At 43.9% G+C, this 20062-nt stretch overlaps 1 protein-coding gene across 2 annotated transcripts in view; it reads right to left on the bottom strand.

Moving 5' to 3' along the window:
- LOC131135587 (cyclic AMP receptor 1) overlaps positions 1-20062 on the bottom strand; it is a 75205-nt gene that overhangs the window by 31887 nt on the left and 23256 nt on the right. For both annotated transcript variants that reach the window (XM_058081672.2, XM_058081676.2), the window contains 2 exons: positions 18173-18251; positions 11710-11757 (listed from right to left, as the gene is read on the bottom strand). In XM_058081672.2, the coding sequence (XP_057937655.1) occupies positions 11710-11757; positions 18173-18251 (127 nt within the window). The remainder of the gene's footprint in view (positions 1-11709; positions 11758-18172; positions 18252-20062) is intronic.

The following is a 20062-nucleotide window of genomic DNA, read 5'->3' as shown; positions in this document are numbered from 1 at the left end:
GTCTCGTTATATCGATATTCTCTGGAGTCGGAAAAAATACCGATATAACCGGACTATCCATATATCCGATCCTGCGCCGAACTGCATTAAAAGTGGGCAATAATGCACTCGACATTGTTCTATAGTATAGAACAATGTCGAGCAGCTTAAATCAATCTTTGCTTAAGGATTTCAATACCAAAAAAGAACACGGCGAACGGCTGCTTCCAGTCATCTTTATTTTTCACACTTCCACCACCAGAGCACAGCACACACACCGATTCCCGCACTTCCTGGTTCACAGGTCATGCTCAACCCGCCCCACATAGCTGGCCAAACACATGCCTGCAACAGAAGAACCAACTGCGTTTGTGGTTTCTCTCGTGTGTATAGATTCTGATTGATTGATTGATTGATTCTGATTTAAGCTGCTTTTGTAGCGATATAAGCAGACCAAATTGGCTGGCGGGAGATGAAAAGGGCATCGTAGTAACCGGATTATCATAATAACCATGTATCGTACTAACGGAACTAATTATATCATAAAAGACTAGAAATTTGCCGGGAAATGAAAATAGTATCGTAATAAGTAGTAATTCGTTATAACCGATATCGATATAACGAGACTTTACTGTATTCCTATTTTATTACTTTCATTACAATTTAATCTTATTTTAACATTTTTTTTTAGAAAGGGTAAGCTATGCTTCTTTCTACTCCTTTTCGAACATATTGAATTGTACATATGGAACCATGTGATGTTTCTTAATGTAACTTATTAGGCATGTCTGAAACAAATCACACCGTAGCAATCTATACCACTGCCCAGCGCCATAGAAAAAAGGCTTTCCAGTTCCAGAAGGTATCCATTCCCTGGTGCCTTTTACACAGAAACAAAGGGAAGTTACAGCTCTGATACAACCATGAAAGCTGTCAATTTGGCTGGTTGACACCTGATTATATATCGGTGCTTTTCCCACAGTAATTTACCAGCTTTCAGCTCCACTGTGACAGGGCTTTTCAAACAGGGATGCGACAAAATTGCTACAGAATGCATTTGTTTTCCTTTGCCTTTTACACAGAACACTATCCTTTTCACACAGGCAGCCTCCTGCCTCTGTTACAGCTCTGATACTACGTCCGAAGCAGGAAAGCCGGGTCCACAGAACAGCGTGACAGGAAAAAAGACCGCTCTCCTTTAAGGGCAGTGTGAAAGGGCCAATTGTTTTGTATTTTCCAAACACAAACACACAAAGGCACACAGGCGGCAGCGGCGGCACGTTCACAGGCGCAGTGGTGCGCTGAGGCAAACAACAAAGGCCAATTAAAATCTAATAAAATATTAACGTGCTGATAATATGCAATATCCACACCGTTATGGGAAGAAACGGGGCGTCCAATTAAAGCGAAAGCCAATACGTAATTGGAAAGGGATGAATTCAATATCTGGTGGACAAGCAAGCAGGGAGGCAGGCCGGGAAAGAGCAGGGAAGAATGGAGGAGGAGGAGGAGGAGGAGGAGGGGATGTGACGGCGGCTGAGTCGAGGAGGGGAGCGTAGCGCCTGGCGGTGGAGGGCTTTTACAAGCTGTTATCTAATTCCCGGGAGAGGAGGACTCTCGCGTCCGGAAAGAGGCTGAGAAGCGAGGCCCCCGGATCGATTTTCTGCGCTCTGCTCGTCAAAACCTCACCCCTCCTCCTTCCCTCCATTCCTTCCCTGCAGGCTGGGGCGCAGCCAGAGCGAAACCTCCCTCCTCCTCCCTCCTCCTCCTCCGCCTCGCAAACATGCAGCCAGTGGCAGGAGGCAGGCCCACGAGCTCTTGGCCTCTAGCCCCACATGCTGGAAATTAATTAGTCACCAGAAAGACCCCGGGGGGTGGGGGCTTTTGAGCTCCCAACGCAGGCTTTGCAAAACAATCCAAACGAAAATCACAAGATCCCCGCCGTGGTGGCGTTTTATCTCTTCACTGGCGTGTGCGCTGGTGCGAAGTATTTCAACGCCAAGTTTCCGCGGAGCAACATATGCGTGCTCGGCAGGGAGGGCCACAGCATGACCCCCACGGGTCCCAACACAAAGCTTAGGCCTGTTAGTGTTGAGCTGTGACATCATCGTGAGCGTGCGTGCATGCGTGTGCTTACGTGCACGCCCCGGCAGGAATGTCTCATCGGCTGACTGAAAGGGCAAACCATGAGGCTGACGGATCCAACATGATAGAGGGCATTGCGGGAATGTCAGCACCAGTGAGCCTCCAGTGCAGTGCATGGGGGGGCGGTGGGGGCGCGGCGGAGGACGAGGCTTCCAGAAATGACACAACAGAGCCAGAATATAACATTTTTGGTGAAGCGTAGTTAGAAGCATTTGAGGAATTTCGGTGCGCTGCAGACAGGAAGCCAAAGAAAGGAGTAGGAGGAGGAAGGGTTCAACTAAAGAGCCTCGTGTTTTTAATCAAAACGATGCCGTAAGCATGGACCTCGAAGCAAGAGGGGGAACGAAAGCACAAATATGCAAAGAGAGGCGCAGCGGTTCCAACGTTAATGACACACATGACACATGCTAGATTAGAGACATGAATCAGGGGGTGGAACCATCAACTACGGTGGCTTGGCTGCACAAAACGTCTCCCATGTGTCCACACGTACGCGGTATTTTAACCAATATCAAACATATTCTGATGCTGTTCAAGTTGTAATTAAAATGAAAAAGAGGAATAGTAAAAGGGAAGTATAAAAATACGTCAACAACCGTATAATAAAACAAAAATTAAGTAAAATGACTCATGTTTTTGAAGACAATTAACTGGTCAGGGAACCGTGGTCACAAGCAAATCTTTGCAAAACAAATTTTAAGATTTAAATTTGAATGTTCTTTACTGGCCGCATGGTGACCGAGTGGTTAGCGTGCAGACCATACAGAGATCGGGAAGATTCCCCGCTCGCGCATCTCTGTGTGGAATTTGCATGTTCTCCCCGTGTGTGTGCGTGGGTTTTCTCCGGGAACTCTAGTTTCCTCCCTCACCCGAAAACAGCTGGGATAGGCTCCAGCATACCCCTGCAACACTAGTGAGGATAAGTGGTCTAGAAAATGGATGGATGGATCATTACTTTCATAATGCTGTTAAGTTAACTGCCATGTAATAAAACTACAATCAAGTAAAATGACTCATGTTTTGAAGACAACTAACTGGTCAGGGAATCGTGTTCACAAGCAAATCTTTGCAAAACAAATTTAAGATTTTAATTTTAATGTTCTTTACTGGCCGCATGGTGACCGAGTGGTTAGCGTGCAGACCATACAGTCAAGAGATCCGGAAGATTCCCCGCTCCGGCATCTCTGTGTGGAATTTGCATGTTCTCCCTGTGTGTGTGCACGTGGGTTTTCTCCGGGAAGTCCGTTTTCCTCCCTCTCACCCGAAAACAGCTGGGCTAGGCTCCAGCATACCCCTGCAACACTAGTGAGGATAAGCGGTCAAAAAAAATGGATGGATGGATCATTACTTTCATAATGCTGTGAAGTTAAGTGCCATATAATAAAACTACAATAAAGTAAAATGACTCATGTTTTGAAGATGCCTGAATGGGAAACTTGTTACCAAAGTGATGTTTTTACCTCCTTTTTGGGTTTTTGTTTTTAGGTATTGCTAAAATCCATACAGCAGAATGCTAACAGAGTTAAAAACAAAATTATAAAAATGTAGGGACTTTTTCCTCATGCAACACTCCCAAGTTCAGCTTGACTTTTGAGGTACTTTTTCCCTCCAAAATTTTAATTGAACAAATTGTAAGATTTTGGGTCTATTTCTTCATACTGTTGGTTAAAATACAAAAAAAAAGAAGTCAAAATGTTGAAGTTGAGGTTGCACATTAAATGCGTTTGCAGGTATAGCAACAGGCAGAGATTGAGCCTTAGTCCTCCCCCTTCGCCTTACTCCTTACTTACATTTATATGCTGCTTTCGGAGTGTTGTATCCAAGTAGACTCTGCCTGCCCCTTGAATTCAAGTCTGGTCCCCGACACACTTGGTTCCTAGGGCTGCACACCCCTTGTCACTCAACCTTTGCCCCTTGATTTAAGGAGAATTGGGACACCGCTTGATTCTCATGAATGTGAATATCTAAGGTAAGGGCTAAGATAATGTGTAGTTTTAGACTTGAGAGAGTCGACTCCAGTTCTTTAATTTAAATATCTGCATTTTTAAAAGCAAGACTACGTAAGAAATTGTTTTATTTTGAAACATGACTACATCATACTACAGTGCACATAACCAGTGCACAGACTAACAGCAGCCAACATCGGAGCAGATCAACTCTGAGGTAGCGGCCATAGAGGCAGCGACACCAAAAATTATTTAATTTGGGTTTAAGGATTATCTTGTCGATGACAGTATTAGGATGAGATCCCTGGTGTTGATTTTATCATGGCAGATGCTGCCTCATTACCATAAATTATAAGCCGGACCCATTCAAAAATAGATTTGTGCATATATAAGGTGCACCAGTGTATACTGTAAGCTACACCATGTCCGTGGGGACCAAGTGACTCTTTATTTTAACAGAAAGCCAATCATGAGCGATGAAAAACTCACAAGATTGTCAACCCATTGGAAATCGCAAGAGGTCATTACTCAATATAACGCAAACAACATTCAACTCATCGCACAGCAACTTAACAAATGTATCAAGGACATGTACGTGTACCAACACTATTTAATGTACCAATACAAGTGTATTGTGTATTTCTGAGGCATACTTTAAGTGTTAAGTTTTTGTGTGATGAATTTAGTGTTCTCAGTGAGATGATACCTTGAGTCAGACTGTTATCTTATAATGTTATGTTTAATGACCTCCTCTATTTCCAATGGATTTCCAAGCTTGTTGTGAGTGAACTCGTGAGCTTGTGATTGGCTCCTGCCAAAAAGTTACCGTTGAGCGGCACAGTAAACAATTAGGAGTTCTGAACGTACATCTGCGTATCGTTTTATGCGAGTACATTACATAGATACATACATACATACATACGAGAAAAAGCTTCTTTCACATTAAAAGCATTAGTACAGCTCTATCGCTCCTTTGCTTATTTTTGGAATACAGCTGTATTTTACTAATTTGTCTCCTACAACAAAACAAAATAGACATAGCATTGGGTACCCTGTGCGAGCGAAAAACAAAACGACACGCAATTATGTGAAGTTAATTTACTGGCAATATCTAAAGTTATATATTGAGCACCATGCCTGTTCTTTTCTCGGGTGTTGGGTCATACGAAAGGTTAAATTTCTCCACTTCAAAGATTAATCGTTTAACATCCATCGTCATTGTTGCAATGAGCACTGGTTACATAATGCAGGGGTCTTTCCAGCTTTTATTTTGCGCTAATTTATTTTGACACTAGAAGCTGTTTTCCAGTGTTTTTCCTACTAGTATGCTGCGGAATTTACAAGTCAACGTCGTGTCGTTGACTCGTCGTAAAAACATGACGTGCATCAGACGAGCTTGTGTTGGCCAGCGTGAACTGATTAAAATAGAAGCAATTGGAAAGCGATTTTAGCGTTACTCCCACCTCTGGCAACAGGTGGCGGAATAACCCTGAGACGTGACCATTTTAGCCAACCGGAAAAACAGATCAGGAAACAGATCTTTAGGAAAAGAACACCAATTGAAAATCCAAACAGATAAAAAAAACATATATATATTTTTACAATACCCTACATAGGGATAGAAAATGGATGGATGGATGGATGGATGGATGGATGGATGGACAATACCCTACCGATGTCAACATGGCTTCCTCCTTATTCCACCTTAAGTACCTAATATGTCACATGCACATCATTCATACTAATTGGAATAATCTATTGTTGTTTAAATACTAATGAAAAATCTCATGACATCTTTCTACAATCTGCCAGAAAGTTTTGCAGACTGTCTTGTCTCCTTTATAAAGCTGTTTTCGCAGCTGCGGTCTCCAAGGTCTCCTTTCAATGTCAAACATGTCCGACAACAGGGACGAGGACTCTTGCCGAGAAACAACAACAACAACAGCAACAGCGGCGGTGGTGGCGGCAGCAAATGGAAATTGTCCAAGTGCAACCGCGGAAACAATAAAAGGACACAGCTGAGCGAGCACTAATGCTGATTACATACTAGCTGCAGGGCTGATGCCCGTAAAAAAAGACGTGTGTTGTCAAAACCACTCATCCTGTCTAAGAGGCCCGCCGAGACAAACTGGGCCTGATTTTTAAAACAGACCTGTTCAGACCTGATCACGAGTGGGTAGCTTTGAGGTATTGACATCCATGTCAGCTTCTTGGATGGTAAAAAGTGGAATACATGGTTTTGGATCAAGTTTTTAGATCTGGACAGGGCCGCAATAAAGGCCATGTATAAACCTCCTTGGTATTTAAAAAAAAAAAAAAAAACAATTTAAATGTGACAATAACATTTGAATAGCCAATGAAAAACATGACTTCATGGTTTACAAATGCAATAAGAACTTCTTAGTTCTTTAGATGCGGAAAAACCTAGGTCAAAATTATGATTAAGACAAAAAACATTATAGCACATGAAAGGTGTCATGTGCCTGCCAAAGTAACTAGTGGCAAAAAGGTTCTTGGTTCTTTTGAATCAAGATTGTAGACGTCATGTAAACTAGATTTTTCCCAAAAATATATTTTCAGTGATCCAATGTGGGCAAAAGGCAGAGAAAAAATCTACATTAAAAAATAGCAGCATTCCTCTTAGTGGGACACCAGACTCTCAGACATTAAACACAATGTAAGGGTAACTATGATACAAATTATATGTCATTATGGTTCATCAGTAAACCTTTACAAAATGACATTACCAACTAGTGGCCTGGCATGCATATTACAGCATTTTCGGATGGGGTTTTCTGCAGGTCGGTGTGATTTTACAAGTTTAAAGGGATAGTTCTAATTTTTTGACATGAGGTTGTATGACACCCCCAAAAGCAGTGAAGTCCGTCAACAGCGACTCACTCCTGGGCCGAGTTCTGGTCAGATTTTGGTGCTGAGGAAAGTAGTTCCAGCTAATTGCTGGAGGCAGTTATGTAAAGAGATTGGCTTCTCAAGACAATATGCGTTCAAAAGAATAAAACATTTACATCACAAAACTGCCTACTAGGAAAAACAATCAGACCTCACAAATCGCTCAGATGACTACAAAACAAGTGATAACATTCCTTTTAGCACGAAGCTAAAGGGGTATCTTTATGAACCGGAATACATGGATGCCGAACTTGGTCAGATAGAGTTCGGTGCTAGTGCAATCGAACAAAGTGCTAATGGGCAAAACAAATTAGCTAATTCTTACCTGTGGTACTGAGACTCTTCAAAACACGTCTTATCCCATGTCATGGGCGTGTAGGGACGTAATCCTCCCCGCAAAAGTGTACAAACTAAGCCGCCCGTCCCTCAGGTTTCCACATTATAGCCAATGGGAAGCAGCCAAAGTTGTCTAATATCAATGTCCGTGACAGGAAAACTATGGAATTTTATAGGGCGAACTGTGAAACACAAAACATTGGACAGGCAGGAGCCCGAAGTGATACGACGAAGTACGAAATTTGTGAGTAGGCATTTTTGTGAAGCAAATGTATTATGCTTTTGAACACATTGTTTTGAGAAGCCCAACTCTTTACTTAACTGTCCCCCAGCAACGATCTGGAACTACTTTCCTCAGCACCAAAATCCGACCAGAACTCGGCTCAGTTGGCGGATTTGACTGCTTATAGGGGTGTCACACAACTTCATGTAAAAAAAAAAATCTGAACTATCCCTTTAACTTGGTGTACATGCTAAAGTTTAAAAAACAAGTAAATTTTCAATTACCCAAAAATAGAGATTGAGTATCAAATTGAAATTTATGCATTTTGATTGCACATCAGACCTCACAGATACTGAACACAGTAACACAGCGTTTTTACAATGGTAAACATGGTAAATGATCATTAAATTATGAAACTGACCGTACATCATGTGATATCACCAACTAGTGGTTTGGCATGCATATTACAGTGGAGGTTTTTATTGCATGTCCATGTGGTTTTTACAAGGTCGTCTTTGTGTAAACCCAGTAATCCCAAAATACAGACGTGGACATAAGGCCAAATCTGAGCAGTCCAGGGCGTACCCTGCCTCTCGCCCCAAGTAAACTGGTATAAGCTCCAGCATACCCCTGCGTTCGTAATGAGGATAAGTGTTATAAAAAATAAATGGATAAGCAGTATAGAAAATGGATGGATGGATAAAAAACCCACTTTAAGAAATAGAAACATTTTAGTGTTACATTTAAAAAGAACGCATTACGCTGTGTAGCGCGTAGCCACAGTGATGCAGTCCGCGTTTGTGATGTCGCTGAAGGCAAAGTCAGTGCGGATCAGGGAGCAAAATTCTCGGGAAAGACAACGAGCACGACAAACACAAGCGAGACACTCGTTTGCACGGCCAGCTTTTTTTCCTGCTAACCCGACGGGGGCTGTGCTGCTGTGTGTGCGCTCACGTCGTGTGTGTGACTTAAACAGCCTCCGCTGAATATCCTTTCGCTGGCCTGTCCTGTGTGTGTGTGTCTGTGTGTCTGTGTGTGCGCACACGTGCTCAAGCGTGACCTCAAACAAATCAGTCAAGACACACACAGATGTGCGGTGGCCATGTGACTGACGGCCCAGATAACTGCCGACACTTGTTATGTACGTCATCGCTCCTGCCTGACACACACACACACACACACACACACACACACATGCAGAGGGGGGGGGGGGTGAAAAGGGGGTGAAGGAGGTGGCAGTCTGACTCAGAGAGAAACAAAAAACACGCAAAGCAGCGACGTGGAGGAAGACGTGTTGACGTGAAACGGAAATTGCCAGAGACCGGTGCGCCCAGCCGGAATCACTTTCTCTAGTTTACACCTGCTGGTACACACACACGCACACGTACATGGAAACACACCGGCACATGCGTGTGCACACACACACACACACACACACACCCAAACAACACACACACACAGCGAGGCCTGCCGTCTTGGCAAGCACAAACGGAGAGGCTGTTGTTGTTTTAAAGCGTCGCAGCGCGTGCATAAATTCTCATAAATATTCATGTGCATGAACCTGGCGTGCTGGTTTATTCATGCCGGGTTGCGAGTACAAGAGTGACAGAAGCGGAGGAAGGAAAGGGGGTGGGGTGTGGGGTTCGCTGTAGGTCGAGTGTGTGTTTGGTGGAGAGGGAGGAAGAGGGGGAGGAGAGAACGAGACACAAAAACCCAGCGCCGTCTTATTTGCACTATGCCCTGTGTGTAGCGTGCGTGTGTGTGTGTGTGTGTGTGCGTGCTGTTGACACACAGCACGGTTGAGCGTGCAGTAATTACAACTGCCACTTAGGGGCAGCATTTACATAACCTTAACCCTATACTTGCCCTCACTCCTGCCTTCACCCTGCAGGGCGAGGTGCAAGAGGTAATGAAGCGAGTGAGTGAGAACCGATGGGGCTGCGCTAACCATGGAAAGACGCTTTGGAGTGAGAAGCATTCACCTATTACTAAAGTTGTTTCATATAGGACAGGGGTGTCCAAACTTTTTCCACGGAGGGCCGCATCCAGAAAAATTTAAGGATCCAGGGGCCACTTTGAAACATTTCAGTTCGATTTTAAAAACAATGCAATGTAGTTCACAAAGTCATCATGTCTTGATGGCAAAGGAACGCGGTCAAATTGTTGCACTGCAAAGCAAAGTAAAATAGCCATTGTAAAATTCTTCAAAGATGCTGGGGGTTATGGAACAAAAAAATAAATAAAAGTGATAGACCGAAAAAAATGTCACTGGAGGATCCCATTGGCTGGTTGTCAAGACATGGAATGATCTTTGGGGCAAATGAAGGTCATTACTGATATGCAGTATAATAACAATCAGACGGCATCTACGAGAGAAGGGTTTAGGAACCAAAAAAAACATTGTCTCCTTCAACGCTATAAAACTGCCCGTTTGGAAATTGCACAAGAGCACCAAAAAAGGTCACTGACCGCTTATCTACTGACTAAACCTTGAGGATATCTGGAATACATATCTTTTTAAAGCCTTTTGACCACAACCCACAGGGGGCATCCATCATCTATCATCATTTTGGGAATTGGGAGGGGTTTGCTGGAGCCTATTCCAGCTGACTTTGGGCAAGAGACAGGGTACACTCTGGACTGGTCGCCAGCCAATTGCAGGACACGTATAGACCATTCATACCTATAGAGAATTTAGCCTCGCTGATTAACCCAACATGCATGGCATGTTTTGGAAAGTGGCAAGAAACCAGAGTAACCGAGAAAACCCACACAATGACGTATGACTTTGGGGTCCCAAACGAACACATCACATACACAACACATAATTCAGTGGAAAGTCTAAAGCAGGGGTCTCAAACACGCGGCCCGCGGGCCAAGTGTGGCCCGCAGGACACTAGTTTGAGGCCCCCGCCTTGATATGAAAGTTTAATGTTAGTGCGGCCTGCGCAAGTTTGATATGGATGCTGTATGGTATCATGTACCCAGAAAAAATTATTACGTTTGATTAATGTTCATGTTAAAGGTTAAATAACTGTTAATAGTTATCCTCCCTATCCGTGTGGAAGTGGTAAGTTTTTGGCTATTTAAGTTTAAAGGAAATAACTTGAAGGCTACCGTTTAGGTCGCTAGCTCTCTAGTTTGCGAGTTAGCGTGTGTCTCAAGACCCTGCAGTTGCGCAATATGTTGTAAATAAAAAGAGTATAAATGTGACTATAGTCGTGTTTTGTCATGTCTACAGGGCTCTAATAATGCTTTGTTCATTTTAATCTGAATAAAATTATTTGTCTACCCACCAACTATATATGGTTTCTTAAGTTTTTATTATTTGCCGTTTTATTATTAGTAGTATTTTCATTTACTACTGATTGATTTTCTTTATTCTTGATTTGTTTATTTATTTTCATCTTATTTTGTGCAGAAAAATAAAAATTAAGATATTTGTGAACAGTGGAATGTTTTATCAGAGCTTTTATTGTAGAAAATCGGAACCAAAGCACTGAAAAAGTTTGTATATTTTTCTGTTTTTAATAAATGCGTTTTTTTGGTTTTTTTTTGAAAACCTGATGCGGCCCAGCATTGCCCAGACCCTAGCCCCAGTGGCCCCCAGGTAAATTGAGTTTGAGACCCCTGGTCTAAAGTCAAACCTCTGATTTGTTCGAATTTTGAATAACATTTTCAACAATGAAAATAAAATTAATCTGTTCCCAAGTCAAGCTGTCTCTATCCTCGAAGCCTCTGAACTCATTTTAATTGCGTTCAAGGGCTAAGAGGCACGTGTGAATCTTAAAGCGTTAAACTGGAGTGATACAACGCATTTAAACATACCAGCTATTAATTCAAATAATTTTGCCCCTCAGTGGTTCTTCCCGTCTGAATGAATCATTTACGTTATTCATCGTGCCCGCCTCCTACACTGCTAATTCACTGAGGTCAAAATGAGGCCCCACCGACCTCCGATTTTGAACACACGTTTATGTGCACATCCGCATTTATATACATGCAAAAGCACTCTGCGCGGGAGGCGTGTCAAGAGGTCAAATCACTCCCTGCTGCTTTTTTGAAACTGGCTCAGCGTGACTGCAGCAGCTAATCCCGCACACGCTCTGATCCTCACGTTCTCCGTGTGTGTGTCGGGGGAAAGCGGCGGTCAGACGGGTCATTCATTACCTTTCGTCTCTCTCGCTCCGGGTTGAACGTTCCCAGCCACGACTGCATCTGTGCAGGAAGGACACAAAATGGAAAGGGGAGGATTTTAGTTGGACGTCCCCCAAAAAAATTGTACAACAGTCACGTGACACTGGTGGACTACCAAATTTCCAAACAATTTATCTTTTAAGCGTAGGTTCCCAATGAGGGGTACATCAACTGTAGTGGGGGTACGTGAATAAATGCACCAAACATGGTCTCTTCTATTGTGGAGTTGCATCATCATCCCTTTGTGCCTTTTGCGCCCAAATATGTAAAATACGTCTTTGGGAGCAGGCGGTCGAGTTAACATATTCACTGAAAATCTCAGGTATATTCATATCAAACTAAAGTCTGAGTCAAGTTCCGAGTCATTGATGTTAAAGTCCAAGTTGAGTTTCAACTTTTGGGTGATACTGTCAAGTCGATTTGATGACTTGAGTCTGACACAAGTCCAAATCGCGTGACTGGAGTCCACATCTCTGCTCTAGGGAATAAATTAATACAATTTCATGGTACAAACACTACAGTTTCAATTTCTTTTGATAGTTTTAAGGCCAGCAAAGAAGGCCTTGCTGGCCCAAGCAGCACAACACTGCAGGTTCAACAATAGACCAGTTAACTGTACTGTACTTTCTAATATCGCATTAAGCTCCAAGTCTGATTATATGGTTATCGTCCTACATTTCCACTTTTCCATCACATGAAAGCCAAAGAAAAAGCAAAACACACTCCAATTTATATTATATTGATTGACTTCCGGGCGGCACGGCGGACTAGTGGTTAGCGCGCAGACCTCACAGCTAGGAGACCAGGGTTCAATTCCACCCTCAGGCATCTCTGTGTGGAGTTTGCATGTTCTCCCCGTGCATGCGTGGGTTTTCTCCGGGTACTCACATTTCAAAAACATGCTAGGTTAATTGGTGACTCCAACTTGTCCATAGGTATGAATGTGAGTGTGAATGGTTGTTTGTCTATATGTGCCCTGTGATTGGCTGGCGTACCAGGGTGTACCCCGCCTCTTGCCCAAAGACAGCTGGGATAGGCTCCAGCACGTCCGCGACCCTCGTGAGGAAAAAGCGGTAGAAAATGAATGAATGAATGATTGACTTCCGGGGCATCCAGTGTGACAAACTGAGACAAAAATAATATTGCTTGTTCATGCAAAAATCCCTCATCCATTCATGAAAAAGCCAACAATTGTGCATCAGAGTATGGAAAAAGATGACGGGAGCGCTTCCCCACCCTGCCGGCATCTCGACTCAAAAGTGTGAAATGATCAGCAGCCGTGCGCACGACATGACACGAGGAAAAAAGGGAGAACATCTTTGAAGAAAAAAGAGAGACGGAGGGGGGAGCAAGAAATTGAAGCAAACATGGCAGACAACTTGAGATCCTCCGGAGAGAATATGGGAATTCTTTTCCTTTTGTCTCCTCTCGGGGAAATACGGGGGTGGGGAAATGGGGGGGTGGGGAAGGGGAGGGGGGCTGTCAATATGCAAGTGCATGCCCAAACACATGAGTGGTGAGCTGGAGGAAGGGATGCTGGTGCTGGTGAAGGAGGAAGCAAGAAGTTTTATGTAACACAAGACATCAGAGACATGTCCCCGATGGGGTTCGGGGCGAGGGGCACTGACACACATGCACACACACACACACACACACACACACACACACACAAAAGAGGCAACAAATGACGCGCACAGCTATTCATTTCAGCTATTTATTAAACACAGGTTGCCATGGTTTCTAACCGTCACTGCAAACGCGTGTGACCGCGGTGTGTTTACGCACGGGGCCAAGCGCTGCTATCCATCAGAATCAACAAACGCCACCATCGTTGAGTCACCAACGCGCCTGCCTGACCTTTGCTGCAATTTCTCTTAAGCCATGACACGGCGAGGCGAGCACATCAGCAGATTAAGTGTCGAGATGTGATGGAGGGGAGGAAACGGGCACGGACAAATCACGTCCGTAAACACTTCACTGCACTATTGGACCACCATGCCAGGCCTGATAATGGCTGCCTTGCTGATTTTCCAGCAATAAAAAGGGAAATAAATTAGTGGTACATTTGCAACAACCTGGTGAAAAACTTTTTGGGAACATTTGTTGTTCATGAGGACCACCAAAAACAACTGAAAACCTGCTGTAGTATGCATGCCACCCCAAAAGGTGGCAGTCTTGCTTTGTTAGTCGTTATCCAACAAATAATCGTGGAAGACCCGAACTCTGCGCTAATTTTGCGATTATGTAATAGGAAAAGGTTTAGATACTATTATACTAGTGAGACTTGACAAGCCGACTGGGCTAATTTAAAGCAGACTGTTCATTCATTCATTCATTTTCTAACGCGGGGGTGTTGGAGCCTATCCCAGCTGTCTTCCCAGCTGTCAATCACAGGGCACATAAAGACAAACAACCATTCACACTCACATTCATACCTATGGACAATGTGGAGTCACCAATTAACCTAGCGTGTTTTTGGAATGTGGGAGGAAACCGGAGTACCCGGAGAAAACCCACGCATGCACGGGGAGAGCATGCAAACACCACACAGAGATGGCCGAGGGTGGAATTGAACGCGGGTCTCGAAGCTGTGAGGCCAGCACACTAACCACTTGTGCCATGCAGCCCTAGTGCAGACTACTTTAAAAAAAAAAAAAAAAACCTAAAAAATTTGTTGGCCATGTTATATTTTATGGGCGGCACGGCGGAAGAGTGGTTAGCGCGCAGGCCTCACAGTTAGGAGACCAGGGTTCAATTCCACCCTTGGCCATCTCTGTGTGGAGTTTGCATGTTCTCCCCGTGCATGCGTGGGTTTTCCCCGGGTACTCCGGTTTCCTCCCACATTCCAAAAACATGCTAGGTTAATTAGCGACTCCAAATTGTCCATAGGTATGAATGTGAGTGTGAATGGTTGTTTGTCTATATGTGCCCTGTGATTGGCTGGCGACCAGTCCAGGGTGTACCCCGCCTCTCGCCCGAGGACAGCTGGGATAGGCTCCAGCACCCCCGCAACCCCTCGTGAGGAAAAGCGGTCTTTGAAAATGGAGAATGGATCTCTAGGGAAGTACGTTGCATTCAAAACAATGGCGGAATACGTAGTATTCCCAAGCCAATACTCCCGCTTTTACTGGACTTTTCTTGTCGAAATGTATCCCAAGTAAGATAGTAAATAGTATTGGCAGTATAGAAAATGGCCAGACATGGACGCATGTTTGACTTCCATCAATTGTAGTGCAAAGTAGAGGTTAAATTCATGCCAAACAACAATCTCAAAAGGCTTGTAGTTTGGAGATGGCTAAGGAATCCTAAATTACAATCAATTTAGCTCTCCTGCTGCACACAGCCCTTCAATGTTTATTTCTTTAAAGCCACGACCCGCCGTGACGCATGCTTGGAAGACTAATGAGCTACGCTGTAATTATCGCCCGCAATCTCGCTGCCTCGGCCTGTCGAAAACACGCCGCCTTCCTTCCTCCCTCACTCGCTCGCTCGCTCACTCCTCGCCGTCGTTTCTCCGCCGAGCGAGGCGCCACCTACCTACCCCCGCTTTCAAAGCTTTTGGAGATTCTTTCAAGTGAGACAGCCTGCAGCGGAGAGGGAGATAAAGGCGCAGCTCTTCATAAATGTGATAGAGGATGCAAAACGGCGGAGTGAAGGGCGAGACAGGTGGAGCGAGACGGGAGAAGAGCGGAGGAAAAAAAAATGATTCGCGTATAGCGAGACGGGAGGGGGGTAAGACAGGTGGATACTGAGAGATGATGGCGTTTTTTTTGTCATGCCAAGTGGCTATATTCAGATATTAGGACAGGGTGCTAGCTTCCTGCAAAATCTATCAAGTGTCAACATTAAAGATGGCTGCTTAATACAAGTCCTTCATTAAAAGAAGCACACTAAAACATATCCTAAACTCCAGGTAGCTACCAGGCCTTCTCTGCTTGTGCGTGGTGTTGTCATATCGGGGGAATGTCAGCTATGCAGACCTCGCGGAATGCCGCCTCCGGGCTTCTCGACTGCACCCTCGCAGTGGAAAAGCACACAAAATTTATGCGAGCCAAAAGGGACGTCCATCCACTGGAAACAGGCCGTTTTTGTCCAAAGAGCAGATGTATTTTTGTTTATCGAAAAAAGGCAATCGACAAAATGTCACATTAGTAGTCGTGAGTAAGTGAACAATGGTCAGGAATAAAAGGGGTTTGGATTGTGTAGAAATCTAAAGGGTTATGATCCAAATGTTCTGGAAGACATGCTAGCATCGTGTAACAAATGGTCACTGACTTATAGGTAATTACTTGCCAAGTCCCCTGAAAAGATGTTGTGCTTGTGGCGGCTGTGTTTTTCAACCAATTAAAAAATATATATATTTACTTGTCAAACCCCAAAATCAGTGTAAAGTTCGTGTTCATTCGGCTTCACACAAGCCACCGTGCAAAACCACAGTGACATCCAAAATCAGTGTGATGTTCATTCATTCATTCATTTTCTACCGCTTTTCCAGGGGTACACCCTGGACTGGTCGCCAGCCAATCACAGGGCACATATAGACAAACAACCATTCACACCTATGGACAATTTGGAGTCGTTAATTAACCTAGCATGTTTTTGGAATGTGGGAGGAAACCGGAGTACCCGGAGAAAACCCACTCATGCACAGGGAGAACATGCAAACTCCACACAGAGATAGCCGAGGGTGGATTTGAACCCTGGTCTCCTAGCTGTGAGGTCTGCGCGCTAACCACTCGACCGCCGTGCTCAGTGTGATGTATGAAGGCAAAAAGAAAAACAAACGTAAGATTTTCATGGGGGATTTGCCCAACTGTGTTGCTTCACTTTGCGATGATGAACAATGTGTTTAATGTGCTCGCGTACGCCACTGTGATTGATGGATCAGTTTTATGTTATACTATCTGAGCCAAAGGAAAACCAACAAGTTCAGTGCACAATACTTGTATTGCCCAGAAAAGAGTTCTTACTGGTTTTTGATGTGCTAACTTCAGCGCTTCGGCGACAAAAGAACATAGCAGTGTTCACACTTGGCGTTCACAAGCGGCACTTGGGACTAATCTCAAATATAGGGAAATGCGTCTGTTCAAGGCTGTTAAAAAGCAACTTTTTTGTTACACATCAGTCATTTGATCTGCCACAATTATGTGATGCATTTAAATTAAAATACCAAAATCTGAGGGCTTTTATCAGCATTTTCTTGAGGTGAGATTAATTAGATCAATTAATTACAGATCATAATCAATTAATCTCTCCATTTTTTAATTACTTGACAGCATAAGAAAACACGCAGGGAAGCTACAAAAACAGAACTGAATTTGAAGCAGTGCAGCCAAATTTAAACCACATCCACTAGACAGATGGGTAATGCAACATTTTTAGCTTTTTTCATGTGTAGGCGGCACATGGTGGACAACTTTGGCAATCTGCCGTGAAACGCAAAACTGTAAGAAGTCCGCTCCCATATTTCAGAGTTGGAACAGATGATTTTCCTTCAGTAGTCGCAGTGCAAAACTGTGGTGAGACCAGCAATGCTGTTTGGTCTAAAGACCGTGCCACAGAGGAAAAGACAGGAAGCAGAACTAGAGGTAGCAGAGATGATGATCCTGAGGTTTTCATTGGGAGTGACCAGGATGGATAGGATCAGAGGGACATTACATGTTAGAGACCTTGAAGATAAAGTCAGAGAGGCCAGACTGAGATGGTTGGGACATGTCCAGAGGAGACATAGTGAATATATTGGTAGAAGGATGCTGCGTTTAGACCTGCCAGGTAGGAGGCGTAGAAGAAGACCAAAAGAGGAGGTTTATGGATGTAGTAAAGGAGCACATGTGGGGAGTTGGTGTGAGAGAGACAGATGCTGAAGACAGGGTTGGATGGAGGAGATTGATTTGCTGTGGCGACCCCTGAAGGGAAGAGCCGAAAAAGAGAGAGAAGAAGTCACAGTGCCACGTAGTGGATGAGAGGAAATACAATGTCCTTCAAACTGTACTCTAGGGTGTATTAATTGCTGCTTGCGGCTTTAATTTAGATTGGAAAAAAAAAATTTCCATTCAAGAAGCGCACAAAACCAAGGTTGCAGAAATGAAATGGAATGCAGCAGACTTTGGACAAACACAATGATCTGGGGGAAAGGTTCATTGCCAAGATCTGCAAAGGCTGCAGCTTCGACAGACAAAGCGTCGGATGTTAAAAGCCTTCAGGGCAGGTCAGACAAACCTGTTGGAAGAAGGCAACAAAGGCAAATTATCCAAAATGCCAAGTATTTATAGACAGACTTCCGGACTTTGACCATGGCAAAGTCAGAGTGTTATGAGTGCTCCTGTTTTTCCACTCGGCGAACTCCCTTACTTATTGTCAACGTTTCACTGTTGATTTGATGCTGCTTAAAAAGGTCACAAACCATATGGATGTAGCCTAATGACCGTGCACTCACGCGGTTATTGGCCACGCAGATGATCCTGGCGTAGCAGCAGATCATCAGCAGGATGAGCGTGAACAGCGGCACGTACCATCTGCGAGGTAACAAAATCAGAAAAGACAATGTGAACAAAGCATTTGAAACACATACTGTGATACATAAAGCTTGAGCCGCATGTCTTAATGCGGTTTATTAATGCACAGCATGCATTTGTTTTCGGCATCATGTTTTGTTTGTGTCCGCAGGACCCTCAACTGAAACTTTGTACCTTTTTTGGTGCCAAGAAAGTGAAACATGCTTGTTCAGTCAAAGCTTTTCAAAAAAATCCAGAAGAAAAACAAAGTGTTCTTAACTGTCTTTTGCCACTTTGTGTCATTTTGAGTTATTTTGATCAATTTAGCCAATTAATTACATTAAAAAATTCACTTTAACTTGGCTAGGATCCAACAAATTTTAGGCTGGTGCTTTACAAGGCTTGACTGAAAAATTCAAGCGCTTTTCAAAAAACCTTTTGAATGCAACGTGACAAATGACGCACTGTCAAGAAATTCAAGCACCCTGCAAAGCGCTCCTTCTGACCACTCACACTTCACTTTTCTAAATTCAGATAGGCGAGAGTCGTGGGTTAATTAAGCTTGCTGACGTGCGACTCCATAGTTCCAGCGAGCCGAGGCGAGGCGAGTGTCTAAGACAAAAGGTTGCAAAAGTCAGTCACATCAACGGAAAATGCAAGGCCTTCCTGTGCGATGAGGTGCCTGACAATCAAGGGTAGGGTGCTGTGGCGAGGAACATGTCAGGTATTCCTGACCAGATGAAAGAAAGAGAGACGCGCGAGAGAAGCGTGGCGAGGGGAACAGGAAGGGAAAGGGGGGGGAGGGGAAAGAGAAGGGAAGGGAGAGGGAGGTTGGCGGCAGCGGTGATGGCTTTGTTGGAATGGCAGCTTTGTGTTATGCAACCTCTCGGGAGGTGATGTAAGCCCAGAGGTGTTTCAACCTCTCCCTGTAATCACAAAACGGAGGCCTTTGTCTTGCTTTGATAGGCAGGTCTGCGGACGCTGCTCGTTTGTTCTGTAAAAGCAAAGAGTAGCCCCCCCCCCAAAAAATACTGCTTCCCTAATGAGCCTTGCCTAATGCCGCAGATTATGAACAAAAATAAAATTGCAATCACGGTGAAAGAAATTCAACATATAGTGATATCTCTATTATCGACGCCATTTTTGTTTTGGGAAATGTTTAGATTTCGACAAAATTATAGCAATGCAGAAGCACTACTATGTTTCTGGTTACGTCACGTAACTTCCTGTGTATTTTCTTCTTGTCGTCTTACATTAGTCTTCTCTTGTTAAGACACAAAAACCTATAGAAAAATAAGCAAAATGAGCATAGCTACACCACTGATGGCCATAAGGGATACGTGAGGTCATCCATGACGCAAAAAATTAACTATTGTTACCCCCTTTCACCGCCTTTTTCCCCAAGTATCGCTCTTCAAATTATAGCATATATAGCAATCCCTTTATAAAATCACTTAGCATATTGTTATTAATTTAGCTATCCAGCATTATGGTCATGTTTTGCTTACATATGAGACTGACAAGATAATAATCGGTGAAATGGGTGGTTACCTGTGGTGATATATTTTTGTTAAATATAATCAATAATTACTGTCATTAATTATTAAATGGGCGGCACGGCGGTCGAGTGGTTTGCGCGCAGACCTCACAGCTAGGAGACCAGGGTTCAAATCCACCCTCGGCCATCTCTGTGTGGAGTTTGCATGTTCTCCCCGTGCATGCGTGGGTTTTCCCCGGGTACTCCGGTTTCCTCCCACATTCCAAAAACATGCTAGGTTAATTGGAAACTCCAAATTGTCCATAGGTATGAATGTGAGTGTGAATGGTTGTTT

This window comes from Doryrhamphus excisus, linkage group LG12 (assembly GCF_037039965.1).
Source record: "Doryrhamphus excisus strain RoL-2023G ecotype Guam linkage group LG12, RoL_Dexc_Guam_v1.1, whole genome shotgun sequence".
NCBI classification, from domain to species: domain Eukaryota; kingdom Metazoa; phylum Chordata; class Actinopteri; order Syngnathiformes; family Syngnathidae; genus Doryrhamphus; species Doryrhamphus excisus.
This window is presented reverse-complemented; position numbering and strand designations above follow the sequence as displayed.